Source organism: Panthera pardus, unplaced genomic scaffold (genome assembly GCF_024362965.1).
Source record: "Panthera pardus isolate Hobbes unplaced genomic scaffold, ASM2436296v1 HiC_scaffold_20, whole genome shotgun sequence".
Taxonomy (NCBI): Eukaryota; Metazoa; Chordata; class Mammalia; order Carnivora; family Felidae; genus Panthera; species Panthera pardus.
In genome coordinates, this window is record NW_026526766.1 from 14,870,640 (window position 1) to 14,896,665 (window position 26,026).

At 38.6% G+C, this 26,026-nt stretch overlaps 1 protein-coding gene across 1 annotated transcript in view; it reads left to right on the top strand.

The window, feature by feature from the left end:
• Positions 1-26,026, top strand: part of TMC1 (transmembrane channel like 1) — a 223,304-nt gene that overhangs the window by 107,815 nt on the left and 89,463 nt on the right. Inside the window, exons 3-5 of the mRNA XM_053908654.1 lie at positions 10,925-10,972; positions 14,685-14,856; positions 23,187-23,315. Of these exons, the coding sequence (XP_053764629.1) occupies positions 10,925-10,972; positions 14,685-14,856; positions 23,187-23,315 (349 nt within the window). The remainder of the gene's footprint in view (positions 1-10,924; positions 10,973-14,684; positions 14,857-23,186; positions 23,316-26,026) is intronic.

A 26,026-nucleotide genomic window follows, 5' to 3' on the forward strand; every position in this document is an offset into this window, starting at 1 on the left:
TTTTACAAATAATATAGCAAGCTTTGATTACTTCCATGGATAATTCTTTTCTTTCTTCCTTTATTTTATTTTTTGAGAAAGATAGAGACAACATGAATGGGGGAAGTGCAGAGAGAAAGGGAGACAGAGGATCCAAAGTGGGCTGCAAATTGAAAGCAGCGAGCCTGATGCAGGGCTCAAACTCATGAACCTAACCACCAGATCAAGACCGGAGTCGAAGCTGGACACTCAACCGACTGAGCCACCCAGGTGCCCCTCTGTGGATAATTCTACCAAATATTCAAGGATGAAGTAATTCTGATTCTGCACATTTTTTTTTTAGAAGAACAAAGAGGAGAAAATATTCTCCAACTTTCTCAGACACTAGCATTACTTTGATACCAAAATCAAACAAAAACATTCCAAGAAAACAAAACTACAGGCCAATGTATAAAAACAACAATCAGAGATTGAACTTCTAAAACTATCATTTCAATACCAGAATAAAAAATTACAAAGCACTTAGAAACAAATCTGACCAAAGCACTCTAAGATCTAAGCACTGAAAACTACAAAACACTGCTGAAAGAAATTAGAGAAGGTGTTAATAAACCAAAGTAATTTCATCTTATGGAAAGGAAAGGAAGGGATAGTGTGTAATTGTAAATATAAAAGCACCTTCTACCTGGATGTCATAGAACTAGATCTAGATCTTAGGTTGGTTATTTTTTTTTAATGTTTTTTAATTTATTTTTTTAATGTTTATTTATTTATTAGAGAAAGGGAGGGGCAGAGAGAGGGGGAAAGAGAGAATTCCAAGCAGGCTTCACACTGTCAGCACAGAGCCTGAAATGGGGCTTGAACCCATGAATTATGAGATCATGACCTGAGCCAAGATCAAGAGTCAGATGCTTAACTGACTGGGCCACCCAGTCACCCCTAGATCTTAGTTTTTAACCATCGCCCTTCCCTGTGGCATACAATAGTTAAAATTACAGTCCCAACCTCTTGGTATTTAATCAAGATAAAATTGATAACTTTAAAATTTTGTTATTTTAGACAGAGAGAGAGAGCACACACGAGTAGGGGAGAGGGACAGAGGGAGAGATAGAGATTCTTAAGCAGGCTCATGACCGGAGCTGAAATCAAGAGCCCGATGGTCAACTGACTGAGACACTCAGGTGCCCACTAAGTGATGTCTTATTTTCAGTTAAAAGTTATCAATTTTAGGGGACGGAGAGTTTAGGGAAATATTTTATTCCTTGTCTTCATCTTTTGGTTAAATTGCCTTTAATGGAATCACAGACTGAAATTATGGCAATTTTCTACTTGCAGAGTCTAAGATATTAAGGTGAAGGTCAGAGTAGATGTGTCTTCCTTGTCTTCCTAGAATTTTAGGTGAAATTTTGGGTGCAGGTGTGTGGTAAAGCATTTGAACAGCTCTTGTAGGTTATTTTAATGTTTGCTATATGCCAAGTACGCTATATTATATACATTGCATGCATTTATTATTACATTTAGTTTCACAGCACCTGTGTATAGTGGTTAGTGCTCCTTCCTGTAACTACAACGTAGAGAATTTAAATAAACTATTCGAAGTTGTAAGATAACATAAAATTATAACAGCCAAAACACAGATATTCATCCATCTAACTCAAAAACTCGGGATCTTTCTACGAAATCGGTTGCTTACTTGAAAGCTCTGAGTTGTCTTTTCTAGTTCTACGGTATGAGTGCAATCGTTTTGGGGAGCCAGATGAACAAAACTTCTTTCTTGTTCATATTTCTCAGTATTTGGCTAGTCATGGAAATAAACTTTCCTCTTCATGGCCATGGTCCTGAAGGAATTGGGATTAATCCAAAGGAAATCGGGTGGTGAAACATACATTTATTTATCCTGATGAGTCTTTTGCCTGTTCCCAGAAAAATTTGAAGAAATGTAACAAAAAGCAATATCCTGAAATTCCCTAGTGAACATGATTTCCGCCTCTCTCTTATGAACTCTAACAGACCTTCTGCTTGTATTTTCTGGTGAAACTTGTCAAATTATATCTTGTGTTATTGCTTCTAGTTTCTAGTATTCGTCTGATTCCATCATGGTAATCTTATTTTTTTTTTTAAACGTTATTTTATTTTATTTTTGAGACAGAGAGAGACAGAGCATGAACGGGTGAGGGTCACAGAGAGAGGGAGACACAGAATCTGAAACAGGCTCCAGGCTCTGAGCTGTCAGCACAGAGCCCGACGCGGGGCTTGAACTCACAGACCGTGAGATCATGACCCGAGCCGAAGTCGGACACTCAACCAACCAAGCCATCCAGGCGCCCCCCATCATGGTAATCTTAAAGAGAAGACTTTGGATTAGGGTTCTCCAGAGAAACAAACCAGTAGGTTATCTACCACTCTCTTTCTATCATTTGTCATCTATCAAGAGATTTATTATAAAGAATTTAGTTTATTTATTATTTTAGAGTTGCTTTATATATTTTCTATTTATTATTTTAAAAACTACTTTTTTTTCTTAAGTATTTTTTAATGTTTATTTGTTTATTTTGAGAGTGTGTGTATGTGAGCAGGAGAGGGGCAGAGACAGAGGGAGAGAGAATCCCAAACAGGGTCCACACTCAGTGCAGAGCCTGACACATGGCTTAATCCCAGGAACCTTGAGATCATCACCTGAGCCGAAATCAAGAGTCAGACGCTTAACTGACTGAGCCAACCAGGTGCCCCAAAAGTATTTTCTTATTTATTATAAGAAATTATACATAGTATATATGCATATAATATGTACTGTAATGATTCAGCTGCCTTTAGGGTATAAATGAATACATTCTATGTGAACTATTTTGATAAAATTATATACCACATGCAAATTACTTGCAAGTTTTGTTTTATTGGATATCATAAATTGAGCCTGTAGGGCAAAAGACTGGAATGGATAGGTGGGTGGTCACAATTTTTATAAACTCATGAGGACACCTAGAATTCAGAGTTCCTTTCCCTTAATGGGTGATGATGCTAATTAATATCCCTAATTAAAAGTTGGGTAGCAAATCCTACAAAGTATGATTTTCCCCCAACAGTTAAAGAATAGAAAGAAAGAGTGATTCGTTCTAGTCAATGACTTGCTTTTTCTTTTCTTTTTCTTCTCCTTCTCCTTCTTTTAAATTTTCTTTAGAAACAAAAATGAACAAAATCCTTTCCTCCATTTTGGTGCTATTACTATTTTGTTAGGAAGCCAGTTGTTCCAAATTTTCGGGAACTACCAATTCCAATCCCGAAGCCACTCTCCTTTTCTTTTTCTCCGTCTCTGTCTTCGGTTGCAGCCCTTAACTTACAGCTCAGCCATCCTCCAGCCTCAGTGCTTCCCCACACTGCCTTTGTTCTGTAGAAGACACTCATTAACATTTGCTAATGTATGCTAATGAGAAGTAATTAGCATCTTCTGTGCGTTGCTGGGAAGGAAGGATGAAGGCCCACCGAGTTCAGTCAGCCTTGCTTCCTGCTTCTTTACGCTGGAGGAATTGTCTGCTTTCAGTTGTGACGCAATTATTTACTGCCTTTTGTTTGTTTGTTTCGCTTTGTTTAACCATGAATCCTGACAAGCATTCTCCTTCATGACTTGGAATATTGCAGAAATGCTTTGGGGGACAGACACATTCCTTTTTTGTTCTAGGCTATCCAAGGATATAAGGATGCCAAGGGCTTACAACACATTATTTTCATCTGGTTGTTATTTTGGTATCCTATTACTAGAAAAGATCTGAGCCACAAAAACTCACACAAGAGAATATATTTTCATTTCAGCACACTTATTTACACGGGTTGCTCTTTATGGTGGTAACTGAAATGTGAGAGCACACACTCTGAATATATATTGTGACAGCATGGTTAAATAAGAAATGTGCCCTCCTCCAGAATATTCTAAATGCAAAGAAAAAGCCAAGACTCACCACTTAGTTTTTCGTAACCACGGGGAGCTCCAAATGCCTTTCTTAATAGCTATTTGTTTATTGAATATGTAACCTTAAAAAAAAAAAATAAGCCAACCCCCCAAACCAGTTGAGAATAAGAACTGTTTTTGTTTTTCTGTAGACCGACGGTGTCATAAACTATCTAATTACAGCTTCTCCCAAATACTCTAGCATATAATTCACTATTTGAAGAACCATGCTTTAGCATTTCATATTTGCTCTTCGAGCTCAAGGGTGGTAGAATTTGGAAATGTATCAGCTACCCACTTCACTCAGCCTGTGTTTCATTTTAATTTCATGTACCATAAAAACAGAAGGAAAAAGTGCAAAAAAAAAAATTGGTGTGCATCTCCTGCCCCTCCTTCTTATGTCTATAAAAAAAGATTATTATCGTTGTGAAAAGATAGAAGGGGGATTTTTCTTTTGAGTGGATCTTCTTTTTTTTTTTTTTTCCTCTCTGTTCTTCCTGGGGTTAGCTATTGTCTCTCCAGGACCTCATGGTACAACACGTTTCTCTCCAGAATCCATCCTGTTCGATTTGGCAACTGCAGTATCTTACATTGTGTTTTTAATAAAGCAGACATCAGCGGCTATTTATTCTCTGCTTCTTAAGGGTTTCACGGACTTGAAAAATAAATATAATCTAGAAGCAAAAATATTGGAGAGTGACAGCTATTATAGCAGCTGAATCTCTCGCCCACTCGCTTCTTCTGGTCGGCTGCGTCTTACCCAAAGTCAACATCAACATTATTATTGTTGCAGTTTTATAAGCACAGCAGTTTAAAGTGCTTAGCATCTCCAAGATATTATACTGATTGAAAATGTGAGCAGCCTTTTGGCATTGTTTTAAAAGTTTTCATTAGGGTGTTTTTGAATGCATGTGCTCCGTGGTTCATTTTCTCTGTGGTCTAGGGCAGATAAGAAGGATGCTAACACCTGCAGAAAGAATAGCAGCCCCAACCTGTCAAATTAAACCTTTTCCCCAGATACCTTCATGATATTCAAATGTAATGATCTCATTTTGTTTTTTTCCACCCCAAGGATTTTGTAAATGTCTTATAGTTTACGGGTTTATTAAGGCATTTGAATGATATAAGAACTAAGTAAGTTTCCTCTTTACTCAATGGCTTCCAAATATTATGCTTAATTCCACCGTTTGAAGGACTTGGGATTGTTAGACACAAATGTCACAGGCATCTTTTTGTCCTTCCCTAGAAGTAATAAAAGGAAAAGGAGCTGCTGATTTAAACTGAATCAGATTTCATGTCTTGGGCACATACTATTCTTGAGGAAGAAGAATCACATTTCATCATTGTTTTTAATGTTTATTTATTTATTCTGAGAGAGAGAGAAGGGCAGAGACAGAGGGACAGAGAATCCCAAGCAGGCTCCGTGCAACAGCACAGAGCCCAGCGCGATGTGGAGCTCAATCCCAGGAACTGCGAGATCATGACCTGTGCCAAAATCAAGAGCCGAAAGCTCAACTGACTGAGCCACCCAGGCGCCCCACATCCCAACATTTTAATTCTGTTTTGCAGACAGTGCATCCTGTTCCCTACTTAGTGCCCATCAATAATTGAATGAAAGCAGGATGCTGGGGCATTCTTTGCAGAAGAGATGATACCTCATTATGGTTTGGTGACTTGATCTAGCACCCAAGTGTCCCACTGATGGGAAATTCTTCTTTATGGTTAATGTTAATCATTCCTTTTGAAATTTTGGTTGGTTTACCTTCTGTTTGGTTTTTAGAAAACAAAATATCTAAATGCTATCCTCGGCCATAATTTATATACAGCTTATAAATACACACATACATACGCATGCATATAATTTTGTCCATATCATAATTGAATCACCACCATCATCATCATTACTATAATCAAATTTAGTGGGGGCACCTGGGTGGCTCAGTCAGTTAAGCGACTGACTTTTGATTTCGGCTCAGGTCCTGATCTCACAGTCTTGAGATCAAGTCTTGCATTGGGATCCGGGCTGCCCATGGAGCCTTAGATAAGATTCTTTCTCTCCCTCTTCCTTTGCCCCTCTCCCCTGCTTGCACTTTCCCTCTCCCCCTCTCTCTCTCTCTCTCTGTCTCTCAACAATAAATAAATAAATAAATAAATAATCATCCACTTGAGCAGCTACTGGAAGGCATCAGACCTAGAAATTTCAGAACATAAAATTTACAGTGTCTACTCATAAAGAGGCTACATTTAAAAGAGATTTTTTTAAATCATAGCTTATTTTTCATAGTTTCACTGGTAAGTTTTCTCTCTTCTTTTTTTTCCCTTGAAAAAAAAAAGAGATTTCATGTTTTGGGTAAGGGGATCCTAACTTGTCTTCCTTACAGAACAAGGCAACCTTTACTTTGGAATATATTCTCTTTTAAGAAAAAAGATATTTTTATTTTGTTCACATTGTCTAGCCTTTTCACTTTCAAATTCTTGTCAGGAAAAAGTATTGATAGGAGAACCAGTTGAAGATAGTCTAGACTTTGTTAACCCAAGGTGTTTCTAAAATATGAAATAATATTAAGTATGTAAATTTAGAACTGATAACATTTTCTGTTTAGAATACTTATTTACATGAGTATAAATACAGGTATGTTTATTTATAATATGTAGCAAAGACAAATGTTTTGCTTTACATGTATACTTTTTCACCTCTCATTTACTGCAATGTCACCTCATTTTTGCCCTTTTAACTCCCTTTCTTTGCTACCTTCTTCCCTTCTTCCCCTTCCCCATTTCTCTTTTTCTTTCTCTCTTCTTCCCTCACCATACTTTAGTCCCATACTTTTGAATTGCTAAACAGTCGGCACTATATACATAAGCAAGGGCTATATTAGTAAATTGCCAGTCTCTTAACAAAGTCTCAGTCAGAGACACACAGCCCAGTAACAAAACCACAAAAAACATCAATGAAATAAAAGAATTCAGAATCTAATATGTGTCGTTTGAGTAACATTATCTTTTCATAACCTACATCGAATGCTCATTCTTACTAGATCTTTGCCATCAACATGTAAGAACAGTTTGGCCAACATAACTATCTCACTGTAGTTCTCACTACACTGCCTATTCCTCACTGCCTATTCTCTTGTAAAGCTACTGAAATTCAGGCGTTTCCTTATACCATTTCACTAAATCTATTCTTGTCAAAGTCATCATCGACATCCATATGGCAAAATCCAAAGGTCGATCTTTAGTCCTCATTATACTTGAGTTACAAGCCTACGACATGTTTCTTATTTTCCTTCTACGTCACTGATTGTTCATTTTCAGTGTCTTTGGTTGATTTTTCTTCTTCTCCCTGTCCTCTCAACTTTGGAGCCCTCTTTTTCTGTTTTGTTTATATTCATTTACCTGGTGATCTCACTTGGTCTTGTGGCTTTTAATAGTATCAATATGCTAATAATTCCTAAATGTCTATTTCCAGCCCAGACTTTTCTTCTGAACTCTAGACTCAAATACCCAACTGCCTACTCAACTCATGTATGGGCGTCTTATAGGCATCCCAACACCAACATGTCATATTAAACTTCTGATCTTCAACTCCTCCCACCTAAGCTATTCTTCCTATGGCCTTTTCATTTCCTTTTCTTCTGAATCTATCTTTCTGCCAAGGACAAAAGCCTTCTGGCTGTCCTTGATTCTTCTCTTCCTTTCACATTCCACATCACACCTCATACTGATGGTATGGGTTCTTCCGCTAAGATTTGGCAAAATCCTTATTACAGCATAGGTGAATATCCCTTCCAATGCTGTTTAGTCTGAGGTGAGATATGTACCGCACTTATACAGGAATGGCCGATGTTGACATTTCCTCACACACACAAAAAGAACCCTGAAAAGTAACACACACAAAAAGCCTAAGAAACATAATGAATACATTGGTGCTATAATGCAAGTAAGCTGGATAAGATGCTGGTACCTAATCTTGGATCTCCTTTAGAAAGTCGTTCTTTTGCATAAAATAGCAAGACTCCTTAAAGGCAGTGGTATTTTCTTCTGCGCTCTACAGACTGCCTCCCTGAGCATTTTGCTCTGTACTCCCTTGTGAGTGGACGATAACTGCTAATTGGACAAACAAGCTTTCAGTTTCCAGAGTAATAACCTAGTGCTACAAACATCCCTTCAAGAGCCAAATGTGGCGTCGAGCAAGAGGTAATACCACTTAACTTTTCTGGCCCCTTGGTTACTGTGAACCATAAACTACTTTCAGGGCTATAGATTAAAAAAGAAAGTCTGGAACAGCATCCACTTCTCTGAACGATTCCAATGCCTCTAAAATGTGACATTTTGCTGTTGTTTCCTTTTACTGTTTTTAATTACTGGGTCTATTTGCATGAAATGAAGATCTGGGTTGCCTAGGCATTCATCTGCTCCGAATGCATATTCCTCTCTTAAATAGCATACTTCAGGGAAATTTTCCTTGCTGGCCTTCAACATTTTGACAGGACCCCCCCTCCCCTCCTTCCACTGCCCTCCCATCACTCCCCAGGAGAGAGGTTATTTTTAAAGTACATAATCAATAGGCTTTGGGAAGCAGCCAAAGCCTGAGGGGGGTCATATGATTGGGAATAAGCTACTGGGGATTGCTGAGAGAAGGGATGGCAACAGGCCATGCCAAAAATTGTCTGAGGAGAGAAAGACATTCTGTAGCTCCCATTTAAGTGTTCTGAGTAATTCTTTTGCCCAGGCTTTTTGTCTTGGAGGTGTTTCTTGTCTTGCTTCTTCAGCCTTGGTTGGAGTTGCAGGAGATGCAGACCACCATTGACAGTTGTTTTTCAGACCAAATAATGTCCCATTAAAACCAAGCTCGGTCTGAGGCCCTGGAAGGAGTCTTAAATTTGGTCACGGTGCCGTTGTTTAGTTCTTGATGCTGATGATGGTTTTGCTGTTGGTTCGAGTCCAGAACCCATCAATTATTATCAGAACAACTATACAAACAACTGTTTCATTGTCCCGGACTCAACTGCCAAAGAAACGCTGTTGAGCCAAGAAGGCACCTGATGAGAAGGTGCAGATGATTACACACAGATGATATTACTGTTGGAGAGTCACCTCATGAGGAGGGACAGGGCTATTTCCGCAGTGCTCTCCATTACGTCACTTAGAAACCATAGCTCTTTTTTAGTTCTTTACTTGAAACCACAGGGATGTCTCCTCTGATGGATTCTTAGGTTTTATTTAATAGCCATTTGTTACTATCCTTCCTGTACTTGAGAAGATGATCCGTGACTCCAGCCCTGTTTTTTCCCTTCCCCTGGTTATCAGAGGAGATTGATTCATTGCTCATCTCCTTGGTGTGGGACATTTCATTCTGCTGTTTTTATTTAATATATGATCCTTCCTAAAGATTTGCTTATATTTTTGTCCATTTGGTGTTTTTTCTGTTTCATTTAATCACGGCTAGTGAGTTGATTATTACAAATCAGCGTAAAATTTTGTGTGAATTTCGCTTTGGCTATAAGGTTGCAGAACAGGCTGTATATCCGTCTTTGCTATTTATCCTTAGCAGTTTTTATATACACACGGAGCTGACTCTGCTCCAAAGCTAAGCTTATATCATTCAGATTCCTTCCTGGGGAATTCTTCCTTGACCGGAGAAGCTTGATGGCAGCATTAATTACAAACAAAAGACCAAGACCGATTGTTAAACGTAAAATATCTTCTTAGAAGTGTCTGCCTTCACTATTGGCGGACTCTCAGTGGTGACATAAAGATCTTTGTTCCGTGAAGATCCAGTTACAGCCCGTAACAGAAGGCATATGTCCACTCTGAACAAAAGCAGACTTATTTTCACATTCCGCGGCTGACATTGAGTGATAACGTTTTTGCATATCCTAAAAATTTTTATGCAGATGCTGTTTAAAGGCAAAATGGGCTTTCACAATAATCTTCTTTGTGAATGGGATTGAAACTCTTGGCAACTGTTCCGTTTTCAGTATGCCTGTCAAGTTCTGAAAAATAACCTTTGACGGTGTGCGAGCAGAAACAAAACGAAGGTTGTTTCCTCTGTTCACAGCAACGTCGTTTTGTCATCTTTGCTTTTTCAGACTGATGCTCATCCAACTTAAATGAAAATATGATACAATTAATATTTTATAAGCAAGTTACGAGGCTACGGCTTTAAAAAAAATAGTCAACTCTAATTTTTACCTGGGCAAGTTGTAGAGCTTTGCATCTGCTGAAATCTGTGATGAATGGACCGTAGATGACAAGTGGAAAAACATCTGCCAATGAATATATTTTCACATGTTATTGGTCAATTAAAATTCTTATGAAAGCTCTATATGTCTTTACAAAAATAGAGCAAAACTGAAAGCAAGGTGCTTTCTGAGTATAAGGTGAGGAATACACAGAAGAGATGTTCTTTGTCTTGGAAAGAACTGGAAAATTACCTGTCCCCACACTGTCAAGGTAAATCATACATTGGAAAATTTAGGCTGTGTCTGTATACAACCTACAGAAATAATTGAAATAGGAAATATCAGCCTTGTGACATTTTTTGAAAGGCTCTTAGACACTGGTAGCTGCTCTGAATGAACTGTTCTCGGTTTTAATAAATTCCTTTGGTTCTAATAACCAAAGTGTTTGTGCATGCGGATATAGCTTTATTAACAAGTCAATTTATCATAGAATGAAATAATCCACCAAACCCCAACACTACTCACCGCAGGGTAGAATTTATTTTGGTAGCAGTTATTTTCAATGGAGCTGACAGGCTTATAATTGATGTGTTTTGCAAATCTTCGAAGACAATGAAGCAGAGAAGTCTTTGCACAACACTGCATAAGATACGGTAGCAGTATATCTTTAATGAACAATGCTCTTTTTGACAAGCTCATTGAAAAATGCTTTTATTAACTGCACAGAAAACCTTATGATGAAAATAATCATAAAAGCCCATTACTAACGGTTGTACTGTCATTTAAAGAATTGCCGTATTTTTCGTTTCTTCAACAGTACAAATTCAAGTGGAGGAAAAAGAAGATGACACCGAGGAAAGCTCAAGTAAGTGAGAATGGACCCGCATGGGATGTGTTTCCTGGGGAATGGCAGTGAATTCAGAGGACTTGTCGTCTTATCTTGTGGGATCATGCTGCCGCATGTGAGCACAGGCTACCACCCATGTGGGTGATTTTTGATGGTCTCACAAAAGAGATCAAGTCCAGCAAATAGGATCTCCACTCTAGATTCCATTTAGTTGGCCCACACACATTTTACCAAATGTGTAAGTTACTCATGATCCAATAGATGATAGTCCGCAAAAATTTGCTTTTTTATCCCCACCCCCCCTTTTTTTTTTAATTTTGGAGACAGAGCACAAAGGAGGGAGGGGGCAGAGGGAGAGAAAGAGAGAGAGAGAGAAAGAGAGAAAATCCCAAGCAGGATCCACACTCATCCTTGAGCCAGACAGGGGGCTTGATCCCACGACCCTGGCTGGGATCATGACTTGAGCTGAAATCAAGAATCAGATGCCCAACTGACTAAGCCAACCAGGTGCTCCCAAAATTTGCTTTTTAAAATTTCTCTACTGTTTTCTCTATTAAGGCATTTGTCCTAAAAGTTCTTCTCTAGGGCTGAGTCTATTATAATAGAACAGATTGGCCATTTTGACTGAATTGATCAGATGGTTCAATTAAAACGAATAAGCATGTTATTTTGTACTGAATTCACGGGTATTTCATCAGAATTGCTCCGTTTTTAACCTGTGTAGGTTCAGCTCAAGAGTTTGGGTTGTGATCCCTTGCAGGCAGACCCCTCATGGACTGGAGCATGAGAAAGACCATTATATAAGCAAAAGCTTTGAATGTACTCAAACTGAAAGAAAGAGCCGTAGCTCAAGAAAAGTTCAGTTAGGGGATACATCAATACAATCAAGTTAATAACCTGAATGCAATATGGCAGCCAGGGCATGTTCACGAGGCCAGGTGTTTTGAGTCAGTCAGTGCATTCTACATGCAAACAGCTCAGTTTCATACAGATCCTGCAAGTCATGGCGTTCGTACTGTAGCGGAGGAAAAAGAATTTTCCCTCTAGCTTTCTGAGTTCTTAGCTGAGACCCCTAGAAGACAGTTGAGCAAGAGAAAAAACATACAGAAATTCATTAGCATGTACGCCTCATGTGTACATGAGAGATGCTCAGGTAATATGTAACATTCTGAGGTGGCTTAGAATTTAGACTCAAATACCATCCTAATAAGGAAAAAAAAAAGATAGAGATATAAGCCTTTCAGGAGAGAATAAATAATTTGAAAGAAAGATGAGTGGGCCTGTAGAAAAAGATGGGAAGTTTGATAGTTTGTGACCAAGTTTGTCTGGGTGTGGTATTGACTTCTAGCACCTTCCTTTGTGGGAAGAGTCATTCTTCCCTAAGGGTGAAATTCTTGGTGAGGGGATTTATGACAATGAGTTCCTTTTGAAGTGTCTGTGTTTGGGCAGATGAGGGGAGTTCAGAAAAAAACAAACAAACAAACAAACCACAAAACAAAAAAACCTCTCACTGAATTTGCTGTTTTTCAAGTGTCTACAGCCCAAAACAATCAATATACCAAAGTGGCATAGTTTGGAGTGGCGTATCCTTAACTCCTACAGTCATATTTTGAGGTAGTAGGTAGTATATTCTGCTATGCTTCCGCCCTGAGTGGAGCCCATTTCAAATGGTAAGATTGTAGGCAAATCTACAGTTAGGAGGCAACTGTAAAATATTGATTTTTTTTTCTTAGAATTGAAATATTTGGAAACAAGTTAAGGCACCAGAGGCAGTCTTTCTGTTCTGACATGGTACAAGAGAAATCCAATAAAACACTTTTTGTCCATGGTAAAACTGCGAGTTTAATATGGTAGTCTTAATACAAAACATACTATCATGCAGAGTACTAAGTGGCTGCTTGGCTTCTTGAGTTATTTGTGGGAAAATTGTTTCTCAATCCCTATCAAGGTCTTGTCCTTTCTATAATTAGTGACTAATGTGACTAATAAAGACCGGGCAGATTTTCAGAATGTCAGAACGGGATTCAAGTAACATACAACATCTGCTGCATATTTAACAAATGGAAAACCATTCTTGGTTTTGATGACAGTGTATAGTTCTCAAAGCTTAGTTTGAACAGTTAACCTCCTGTTTTTCTCTGCTAGCCAAACTTTAGTAATAAAGGTAATATTTAGGCGTCATATTTGAAATATCAATAAAAAAAGTTTTGGCAAGTAATGTTAAAAGATAATTGGCATAATGAACGTATTTAATTAACGAATCAGAACCCTAGTGAGCTGTTATGATCAGTTCAAAGGAAAATTTAAAGAACAGATACATTTATAGGTCAGGTTTATTGAAATGATTTGCATATGGAGGCATCACTGTTTTGTGGGAGTTTTTTCTTTTTTTTCTGGTGAGGAAGGATTGTGTCTCCACTGAACATGTTTGTGGACATGTTTATGTAATGTTTATGGACAAGGATTATTTTGCATTGCTATGCAGTGATCTAGAACTTTCAAAAGTACAAAATCGCTCCCATGGAATCAGAATCAAATAACACAAAAGGATACACTGCAGACAATTTATAGTTTTCCATTGAAGACAACTTTTTCTTTATAGTACTTATATTTAAGAGGATGGTGATAAAGGGGCACCTGGGTGGCTCAGTCGGTTAAGCGTCCAACTCCGGCTCAGGTCATGATCTCACGATTTGTGAGCTTGAGCCCCACATCGGGCTCTGTGCTGACAGCTCAGAGCCTGGAGCCTGCTTCCGATTCTGTGTCTCCCCCCTCTCTCTGCCCCTCCCATGCTCATGCTCTGTCTCTCTTTGTCTCTCAATAATAAATAAACATTAAAAAAATTTAAAGAGGATGGTGATAACTATGAGTAATATTTGACTTTCTTGATAGTTGAATCTAAATATCAGAAGTTAAGAAGTGACAAAAATGAAAGAGAAGTAAGATTGTGTGTTATAAACTGTGAAGGAAGGAACTGGATTCTTTACTCTTTACCTGGAAGATTCCAGTGAAGCTATGGACATAGGAAGCATTAATTGTTAGTTGATGAATAAAGTAAAATAATAAAATAAAATAAAATAAAATAAAATAATGTCATTTCTCTCAGTTTTACATTAAAATTATAAGTTTTCTATTTCTATTCATAAAGATACTATGGTCAAGCAACTATTTATGTAAATAAATATATTTAGTATCAATTTCATTTAAGAAAGGGAAAAATATTTAGGAAAAGGAAGAAAAAATTTGGAATCAGGAATAAAGAGAATTTGAGTTAGGAGACATCTCAGGGACCAAATTAGTTTCTTCAAAATTATTCTAGTTTGTTGCATTTCCTTGTTATTCCGGTCCTTTGTTCCAAAACAGAAGTAGTAGTGAACATATAGTGGTTAATCACTTAACCCTTATGTGTTATATCAGTAACCTCTATACTTGTCTGAGAGGTCATGGTATGACATTTATGACATTAAATGAAGATTGGAATTCTAAGGATTATTACAATTTGGGGATCCACATTCACATATGTGAGTAGATGAACCACAAAAGGAATGAAAATCTAGATGAGTGTATTTGAAAAACAAGTTATGGAATACATAAATGGCACAGTGCATCTTCTTATGGTGCGGAGACTTGCTGAATTATGATCTACGTGTGACAATGGTAAGCATACATTTGGTAGTGGGAGAGAGCGCTTTTTGATATTGTTCACTGAAGCATTCACGGCTATGTTTAGGCGAAGAGGAAGAGGAGGAGGAAGATAAATTACCTCGAAGAGAGAGCTTGAGACCAAAGAGGAAACGAAAAAGAGATGTTATCCATGAGGATGACCCAGAACCTGAACCAGAGGATGAAGAAACAAGGAAGGCCAGAGAGAAGGAGAGAAGGAGGAGGCTGAAGAGGGGGGCGTAAGTTCAGTCTGATCTGTAACTGAAACTGTGGCTCCTTCAAAAGTACTTGACTCTGAAAGAGGACCCCCCCACTCCCCCACCCTTTAGGCTCTCTGTGGCCTTAAAACTGGTAATTAAAAACTACTTTTAGAAAGACAGCCTGGTGGCCCCTACGTGGCTCAGTCTGTCAAGTGACCGACTCTTGGTTTTGGCTCAGGTCATGACCTTGTGGTTTCGTAAGTTCGAACCCCACGTCTGGCTCTGCACTGGCAGCACGGAGACCTCCCTCTCTATCTGCCCCTCTCCCACTCGCACTGCCTCTGTCTCTCTCAAAAATAAATAAACTTAAAAACAATAAACACAGACTTAATCCAATGCTGCCATTTTTTACTCCACTTAGTTAAATGTATTTTACAATTTAAATGAAATTTAAAAACGAATATATGTATTAAGAATGGGCTAAGAGAAATTTCCTAATGAGACATCTAAATTGTCATGGTTATTAATATAGTTCATTAATTAATATTGATATTGCTATTAATTAATATTAATAGTTCATTTAGGTGTTTTGAAGTTATCCCATTAATGACATATATAGTTATCAAAGTTAAGTGGAAAATTCCTAAACAGTGAGCCCAAATCACTTTAGCTTAGGGAGCCGGGGTTGACAAAATATGGCTAATTCCAGCCCAAGAGCTAAGAGTGGTTCTTAGAGTTTTAAAGGGTTGTTGATTAACAAACAAACAAACAAAACCAAAGACGAATATGGGACAGAACTGTATGTAACCCTCAAAGCCTAAAATATTAAGCATCTCTTCTTTTACAGAAGAGCATTGGGGCTGTCATTTCCTTTTTAACACAACCCTGCACCTACCATTTCCACCAGGCGAACATTTCACTGAGCACTGACTTTATATAGAATAGTTTGTTAAATGCTAGTTAGGAAAAATCTAATGAAATGATTTTCGAGTCTTTGCCTTCTGGAAATTTGCAGATGGCGGGCTGGTAGGAAAAGTGTGCGTGTGATACACATCTAATAATAGAAAACCTTGACCCCTTGGAAAGGCTTTAAGAGAGCAGCTACTCTGCCCCTCTCAGGTAGTAGGGCCATGGGAACCACTACAAGGTGATACGATTTCCTCCAAAACACTCTTAGGACTTTAGATGAAGAGGAATTTTCTAAGATGTCCTCCCCAAATGATACATTCCAGTGTTCAACAACTAGCTATTACTTTCCTTTTTGTAAATAATTGTAGTTAAATACAATTGTATGGAAATTTTGGCAGGTAAAGAAGCTTAGCATTGACAGCTGATGGTTCCTTTTAAAATGAAAAGACTAACCCCACCTACTTCTTTGCCTCTGGTATTCTTTTTTCTATTTTCTTTTTTATGCTTTTTATCCTTTTTACTTTTGAAAACAAAATATCTCATAGTTTTTTTAATTAAAATTTTTGTAAAGTTTATTTATTTATTTTGAGAGAGAGAGAGAGAGAGAGAGAGAGAGAACATTTATAAGCGTGTGAAGGGCAAAGAGAGAGAATCCCAAGCAGGTTCCATGTTGTTAGCGTGTGATCATGACCTGAGCCAAAATCAAGACTTGGTCCCTTAACCAAATGAGCCACCTCATCTCATACATTTAAGCTCTATGTCCTTATTGTCATCACTATTATAATGCAGTAATATTTCCTATTAACAAAGCCTGCGTTTTCTGATAGTGAGATTTCAACAATAGATGCATGCATGATATAGGCTGTGTTCCGGAATTTGCTATTCTTCTCCACTTGTGCCTCAGAGAGGTCCTTTCAAAAAGGTGAATTGGGGGCTGGAGGTTGCACCTGGGTGGCTCAGTCAGTTAAGCGTCCGACTTTGGCTCAGGTCCTGATCTTGTGGTTTGTGAGTTTGAGCCCCGCGTTGGGCTCTGTGCTGACAGTGCAGAGCCTGCTTGGGATTCTCTCTCTCTCCTTCTCTCTCTCTCTCTCTCTGTGCCCCTCCCCTGAACACACACACACACACACACACACACACACACACACTGTCTCTCTCTCTCTCTCTCTCTCTCTTTCTCTCTCTCTCTCTCAAAAATAAATAAACGTTAAAAAAGAAAAAAGAAAAAGAAAATTTCTGTGCTCTCTCGGTTTGCTTAAGGCCCACATGTTAACTGCTCAACTCCTAGAAATCGGACCATATAAATCAGTGGGTCTTGGCCCCTATTGCCTGAAGGAAAGTTGTCCCTGTGACAGTGTCTGTCCTTAGCTGGTACCAGTCTCACCCTGATTCTCAGAGGCCCAAGGGTAGCCCTGCCCCTCTTTCTCCTTACTCCTCCAAACAGCCAAACCTGGCTACAGTGAGCTTTGTCTCCAAAGGTTTTTCAAATTATATGATTACTTCCATAATTTGGGCAACTCGTCTAAATAGTATCATAAATTATTTCTGGTGATTGATGGTTCCAATCCCAATATGAAGGTTCATTTTCTGTTGTTCATTTTGAAGACATTAAAAAAAAATTTTCTTTTTAATGTTTATTTATTTTTGACAGAGAGAGAGAGAGAGAGCATGAGCGAGGGAGGGGCAGAGAGAGAGGGAGACACAGAACCCGAAGCAGGCTCCAGGCTCTGAGCTGTCAGCACAGAGTCTGATGCGGGGCTCGAGCTCACAGACTGCAAGATCATGATCTGAGCCATCTAGGCTCCCCACCAAACATTTGTTTTTTTCCTAAAGAAAATATATTAGCAAATATATTGTGAGAAAGATTTGTAGGCAAATATATTGTGAGAAAGATTTGTAGGCAAATCAGGGCATGTTTATTTAGATTAACTGATTTACGGTCTTTTTAAATTTAAATGTTCAAGTGAAACACCTTAGGGAATTTCCCCTGCACTAACAAAACATTTGAAGCCAACTAAAACCAAGGTTGCAATGCTAACTATCTTTGGAGACAGTGAAAAAATACTGCCTCGTTAGACATTTTGGAGGATTTCTAATAATATGACAGGCTTTTCCTGACCCAGTTTTAAGTGTAAGAAATATGTTCATAGCAGTGAGAAATTCAGCACATTATGCCTTTTTTCCCCCTAACAACTGTTGTTTAAATAAATCAAACTGAAGATAGAAAGCCATTCTTGCACAGATTAGCCCTACAGTTTAGAAGATGAAGCAAACCTCTGCGATATTCTTTTAATATGATTAGCACTTTCTTTGAGTGATTCTTAGGAAAACAGTTCCCTTATATGCTGGTGAAAGTAGTATTATAATTACCTGCCTGTTTGAAGATAACTTATTGAAGAACCATTCCTGGTAGCACAACACAATCCGTCTGGAGCAATCAACAATTAACAAAAAAGACTTTAAAAATATACCGGTCTGGGGTTATTTAGTGTAAGAATTTATTCTTATCTTTCCATACCATACTAATCTTGGAGGACATTGTTCAATTTTAGTGGACTTTGAGCAGTGGATTTATGATGATAACCCTGTCATCCAGAAAAATTCTGTACATAAACATTTATTTAATTAATATTTATCCAGTTCCACTGCTGTGGAAGCTAATTTGCTAATTTCTTTGGAAGACATGGATATGAATATGCAATTGACTGTATTCTCCCGAAGTTCGTAATAGAGTAAGGGAGGGGTTACTTGGACCCAAATCATTGTGAAGTAAGACAGTATAAATGTGTCAGAGAAGAACAAGGTTGTTTGGAGTTTTGGAGAGGACAAAACTATTTATTATATGGGATAATATATATGGATAATCAGAAAAGGGTTGAAGAGATTTGACAGAAGTTTTCAAGGAATCATAGAATTTAAATGCATAAAGAACTGAATTTAAGATAGCAGGAAAGGATAGAATTCGTGTTAGGAAGATTTCCATTAAGTGGTTTCTAAAAATTGGCATGTAAAGAAATAAACTTTAGTTACATGGTAAATCCACATCCTAATAGATCTTTTTTTTTTTTTTAATTCTTTGATGACACTACATTAAGTAAGATACTGTTTCATATATGATTCCTAATGGGAATCCATTAATGTAAAGCTTTAAGGTACTTACATGTAGATACCGTTGACCCTTGAACAACATGGTTTTGAGTTGCATGGATTTTTTTTCCTTTTTTTTTAAAAAGATTTTAATTCCAGTTTCATTAACATACAGTGTTACATTAGTTTCAGGCACGCAATCTAGTGATTCAACACTCAGTGCTCATCATGATAAGTTTACTCTTAACCCCCATCACCTATTTCACCCATCCCCCAGCCTGGTAACCATCAGTTTGTTCTCTGTAGTTAAGAGTCTGGGTTTTTTTTGCTTTGTTTCTTAAATCCACATATGAATGCAATCCTATGGTATTCGTCTGTCTCTGACTGACATTTCACTGAGCATAACACTCTTCAGATCCATCCGTGTTGTTGTGAATGGCAAGATTTCATTCTTTTTTATGGCTGAGTAATATTCCATTGTGTTGCATCTTCCTTATCCATTCATCTATCCATAGACACTTGGGCTGCTTCCATAATTCGGCTATTGTAAACGGTGCTGCGATAAACATGGGGGTGCATACATCTTTTCAAATTGGTATTTTTATATTCCTTGGATAAATACCCAGTAGTGGGATTACTGGGCCGTATGGTAATTCTATTTTTAATTTTTTGAGGAACCTCCATACTGTTTCCCACAGCGGCTGCGCCAGTTTGCAATCCTACCAACAGTGCATGACGGTTCTTTTTTCTCCACATCCTCACCAACACTTGTTGTTTCTTGTGCTGTTGATTTTAGCCATTCTGACAGGTGTGAGGTGATATCTCATTGTGGTTGTGATTTGCATTTCCATGATGATAGTGATGTTGAGCATCTTTTCACATGTCTGTTGGCCATCTGTATATCTATCTTCTTTGGAGAAACGTCTTTTCCATGTCTTCTGCCCATTTTTAAATTGGATTATTTGTGTTTTTGGTGTTGAGTTGTATAAGTTCTTTGAATATTTTGGATACTCACCCTTTATCAGATTCTGTCATTTGCAAATATCTTCTCCCATTGGGTAGGTTGTCTTTTAGTTTTGTTGATTGCTTCCTTTGCTGTGCAGACACTTTTTATTTTGATGTAGTCTCAATAGTTGATTTCTGCTTTTGTTTCCCTTGCCTCAGAAGACATATAGAAAATGTTGCTACAGCTGATGTCAGAGAAATTACTACCTGTGCTCTCTTTTAGGTTTTTATGCTTTTAGGTCTCATATTCAAGTCCTTAATCCATTTTGAGTTTATTTTTGTGTATGGAATAAGTAAATCATCCATTTTCATTCTTTTGCATGAAGCTGTCTGGTTTTCCCAACATCATTTGTTGAAGAGATTATCTTTTTCCCATTGCACATTCTTGCCTTACATGGATTTTGAATATTTATTAAATTTGGATTTGGTCTATGTCTACATGGAAACAAGTTTTTGAGTAAATATTCAGTAAAACAGTCTCTTTTTTTCGATTGAAGTATAATTGACAGCCAATGTCGCATTAGTTTCAGGTGCTCAACATAGTGATGTGACAACCAAAACAATCAGTTTCACTAAAACATACATTTTCCTCCTGTGACAAATCAACACACATATTGTTATTCTGATTGGCAAATTAAGCAAACAAAAACTGTGAATATAGATGCAGTAAAAATGTCAGAGTTGCAACCGCCATGAAATTTTATATAATAATCAAACAAATAATTAAAACGAAAACAACCTAATGGCAACCGGAGTTGTATTTTAGAGTGTACTCTTACTGGTCTCTTACTATTCTTTTTAAAGTTAAAAAAATATAATTTAGAGAGAGAGACAGTGCGGGAGAGGGGCAGAGGGAGAGAGAGGGAACCTCCAGCAGACTCTATGCTCAGCACGGAGCCTGACACAGAGCTTGATCCCATGACCCCGGGATCATGACCAGAGCCATCAAGAGTCAGACACTCAACTGACTGACAATCAAGAGTCAGACACTCAACTGACTGAACCACCCGGACACCCCAAATTACTATTCTAAGCAAAACATTTGAATTGGTCAAGAAACCCAACTGTCAACAGGAAGTGTTATTTTAGAAAGTTAATATGAGTTTTTATTTCAGTAATCATGACATGATTAAAAACTGGGTTGGTGGGAAAGAAAGGAGGGTGCACAGTCATTTTGTATGGTGGTCTGTAACGCTATGGCTATGTCCCCCTCTCCTTCAGCTGGAACTTTCAAAAGCAGCTCTGCCATGGTCTTACTGTGCGTAGTCATGATGAGTATAGTCAACAGAAAAGTATGTTTCTCTTTACAATTTTTTTTTAATGTTTGTTTATTTTTGAGAGAGAGAAAGAGAGAGACAGCGCACGAGTGGGGGAGGGACAGAGAGCGAGGGAGACACAGAACCCCAAGCAGGCTCCAGGCTCTCAGCTGTCCACACAGAGCCCGATGGGGGCTCGAACTCACAAACCTCAAGATCATGACCTGAGCTGAAGTTGGATGCTTAACCGACTAAGCCACACAGGCGCCCCTGTTACTTTTTTTTTTTTTTAATGTTTATTTATTTATTTATTTTTTGAGAGAGAGAGAGAGACAGAAAGAGAATGCAAGCAGGGGAGGAGCAAAGAGAGAGGGTGACAGAGGATCCCAAGCAGGCTCTGTGCCGACAGCAGACAGCCCGATGCGGGGCTCAAACCCACAAACCACGAGATCGTGACCTGAGTCGAAGCTGGATGCCTAACCCAGTGAGCCACCCAGGTACCCCACAGCAAAGTATGTTTCTGACTAACACTGAGTCAGATTGCAATTTCTCTGTCAGGGTTTATTTAGGAGAAAGAAACTTCTGCAGTTAATTGAACAGAAAGTATTTGATAAGAGAACTGTTGAGTAGGGATAAATAATTGTTGTCTAGGTTACTGGGAAGGTGACAAGACAACACTCAGGTATCATGGTGACGACAAGTATATGAAGCAGCTACCTCTCCAAGGGCTACAGGAACAGAGGAGAGAGGTTGAAATTTAAACTTAAAAGCATAGAGGAGAGGGGTGGCCGAGTGGCTCGGTTGGCTAAGCGACTGACTTTTGATTCTGGCTCAGGCCATGATCCCAGGGTTGTGGGATCGAGCCCCGAGTCGGGCTCTGTGCTGAGCGAGGAGCCTGCTTGGGATTCTCTCTCTCTGCCCCTCCTCCCCCTCTCTCTCAAAATAAAGAAACCCAAGAAGCATAGAGGAAAGACGTATGGGGCTGAAACCATTGCAAAGGGGGTGATCCACCAGCGGTGCTGGTTTCTACCGGGGTGGTGAGGAAGCTGGTTCTGTTAGTGTTGGGGAAATTGGCAAGCTGGATTCACCTGTAGCTGTGGGAGGGCCCTTCAGCTAGTGGGGTGAAGAGGCATTACCAGGGAGGAAGTACCACCCCAGGAAGCGAACAGGAATCCCAAGTCCCTTCTGGGTATCTCTTATTGACAGGCTACTACTGAGGCAGCTGACAAAGCGGAAATGTGCCCTACAGAGCCCCAGCCCCAGCATCCCAATATTCAGTATAGAAGGGCAGTCTGGAGCTGAAGGACAATAGCTCAATAAACGAAGCTATCTATAAAAAAAGTTGATCTTTACAAAATGGGGCATTACATTCCTCACCTTAAAATCCTGCTGCCCATGTTTAGATTGTTTTGATTTGTTTCGTTAGTTCTGGACCCTATGGCATTTTTGCAATCCGAGAAACACAGAAGAGAAAAGAAACATCTCATTTGCTCAGTGAGAAGCCAAGTTCCTTTGAAGGTCCCTTCAAAGGTTTCATTTCTACCAAATAAACTTCAAGTTGAATTTTATCAACTGAAGTTTTGAATTTAATTAACAGATTAAGTTACCTTCGAGAAATAGATTTTTTTAATTTTTTCCTATTTCAATTTTTCTCTTTCTCTTGAGACATGGCTAACAAATTTGTAAGGGCACTTCAAAGACATCTTCCCCTCTCATTTACCATCCTTATCAAAAAGTAACGTTTCTCAATGAAATGTAGAATTGGTTGGGGAAAGCATACAAGGGAACAAAGTAGAGAGGAAAATATCTTGATAGATCTGCAACTAATATTCCACAGGTCTTCTAGTCCTGAGAGTTATGTCCTGAGGCTATGAATGTAAAACTGTTTCAGGACTTCAGAAGGTAAACGCTATTATTTTAAAGTTGCAATAATTCCAGAAACCCCACATCAGTGTTCAGATATCTGCAAGCTCTAAGGCTTATAAATCTCAGCCTCCTCTATGTACAACCAAGTTGATATCCATTGGCTGAGTATCCGAGAGCGTTCTTCTTTAAGTCTGGTAGTCAGGCAAAACTTAACTCTATTAAGGTTTCTTTCTTTTCTATCTTTTAAAGGGAAGAAGAAGAAGAAATTGATGAGGAGGAATTGGAAAGACTGAAGGCAGAGTTAGATGAGAAAAGACAAATGATTGCTACTGTCAAATGCAAGCCTTGGAAAATGGAGAAGAAAATTGAAGTTCTCAAGTACGATGCCTCTTTTCATAATTAGAAACACTGTCCTTGATTATTGATCTCCCAACTCCTCTATTACCTATGTTTTGTACATAGTGCTATATATAATATATCATATATATAAAATACTCATTATTGTATATAACGTTCATGGTCATATACACATATGCAACATATTATATACGTTACATGTCATGTATGTGAACATATCATATATCATATACATGGGCATATATGCATATATATGTATATATATATATATATATATATATATATATATATATATACATATATATCATCATTAGAGAGGCTGGGCTAATGATTATCAATTTTAAAAAATTATGAGCAAATTCATTGTTTGGAGTCTTATAACCTCTGGTCACTTTTAGCCATTTGTTCCTGAGAATTTCTTTAATGTAATGCATTCATTACTTTCTCTCTGAAAGAGATAATATATTTGAATTTTACAAGTCTGTGTGACTGGCAGATTCTTGTTTCTCTGCAGGGTCCCAGCCTCAGGTGACATAATCATGTGACAGCTCTCTTTAAAGCACAGGGAAGATATTAAGCCAACAGAAGAGTAAATAGGATTCCAATTAAGGATTATGCTAATAGCTATTCCATGGCGACACGTCAGTGACCCAATTTCACTCTTACGTTGAACGTTGACGGGGGTAACAAACACACTCGGGGCACCCGGATTTACAAACTTCCTATATGAAAAGGCAAATGATTATCTCTTTCTGGGGGATGGAAGCATCTTCGCTTCTGATCACTTCTGAGGATCACGCTATATTTCCTTGCCACGGTTGTTGGGGAGATGAGGCGTGAATAAAAGGGAATGTGTCGGTGATAACAGCCATGTTTATAGCTTTCAGTGGTGCTACCGATTGCATTTTTCCATAGAACCATTTTTGTAAGTAGTGGTAACTTTCCAAAGCTGTCTCTCCACCAGGCTATTTAACTAATAATGTTAAATAGTATAGAGAAGAATATTATTGTCTCTGGTGATGAAAGAAAGAATTGAAGTAGCTACCGGGATAATTCTCTTCTAATCTTAGCTTTGTAAACGAGTATGTGTTATTTGAGGACACTGCTTAAACTTCTGGGGCCTCATATCCAAAATAAAACAAGAAATTCTCCATCTATTCTGTGAAGTGGGAACCTAGCCATCGTTTATAATGGCATTGTTTTGTTTGCGGATAAAGTTTTCCAAGTTCCAAACAGTGGTTTTCCCAGCAAACTTCTATAACACTGCACAGTCGTAGGCTGGGAACTCTATATGCATGTGCTTGTACCCACCAGCCCTGAATGAAAGCAAAGGCAAGCAGGGTTCCTGGTTCCCTGGAGCTAGTAACACGTGTGCGTGCGCGTACGCATTCGACGTGGTGATAATGACGCTAAATGATAGATTTAAAAATATCCTTGCTTGGCAAAACAGGAGTTTGGCAACCACTTTACGTCGCTTCCAAAATATCATTTGAAATACGATTGGCCATAAAATGCCCAAAACTGGAAACCATTAGTAACTGTATGTAGAAAGTTGTAAAATTGGAAAGCAGTGATATTGTGAACTTTCAAAGCATGGTGTGAAATTGGGTAAGAATGCCGAAGAGCGTATCTTCCCTTTCCACCTGCAGAAAGTGTAGAAATACCCCCACCCTCCCTGGTCTGTCTCTCCCATGCCGGGCAATGGAGTAGGAATGGGCTTCTGATTTGAGTTTGAATCTCAGACCTTCACTTCATAGCTGTGCAAATTTGAATGAATTGTTTAGTTCTCTGACATTCAGGTTCCTTATGAAATTATGCTAATTTACCGGGTTAGTGGAATCATAAAGTGGGATAATTTACATAAAACACTTAGCACGCTGCCAGAACATAGCACGTAGCTGGGAAGCACAAGTTGTAATTATTATTTCACCTCAGGACAGAGTCAATGTTGCCTGGTCCCCTGCAGCATGTCAGGAGAGACAGAGTGCGTGTGAGACACGGCAGGGCTAGGTGGAGGCACACCTGGTCAGGGATAACCTTAGCCACCTGGGGGGATGGTGACACATTGGTAGCAGTCTAGATGGGTAACCGATTTTGACGTTCCAGCAACGAATAGAGCCTCTTGACAATTTGGCAGAATCCAGGGCCAGGCCACTTTCAGATCTTCCAAATGGACCCAGGGTAATCCTGTGGCAGATTTTAGGACCTGGGGCCTTGAACTGAGTCCAGGAATTAACCCATTTTGCGAAGTGGAGAGATGGGGCTTGGGATGGCCCAATGCTAGGGCAGAGGTTGAAAATGAGTCTGCAGCTCAGTCTAGATCTTAGGTTTTAGATCTGAGTGTTAGGTTTTTATTTGGCCCACATGCTTTTTTTTTCTTTTTATTCTTTTTTTTTTTGTTCTTTTTATTCATATATCTATAACATAAAATTGACCATTTTAACCATTTTGGGGTGTATTTTGTTTTAAATTATTTTTTAAATGTTTATTTATTTTTGAGAGAGAGAGAGAGACAGAGCGTGAGCAGGGGAGGGGCAGAGAGAGGAAGACACAGAATCCTAAGCAGGCTCCAGGCTCTGAGCTGTCAGCACAGAGCATGACGTGGTGCTCAAACTCACGAACCGTGAGATCATGACCTGAGCTGAAGTTGGACGCTCAACCGACTGAGCCACCCAGGCGCCCCTGGGGTGTATTTTTTAACAACATTTTTCTTTGTTGTCAAATGTTAAAAA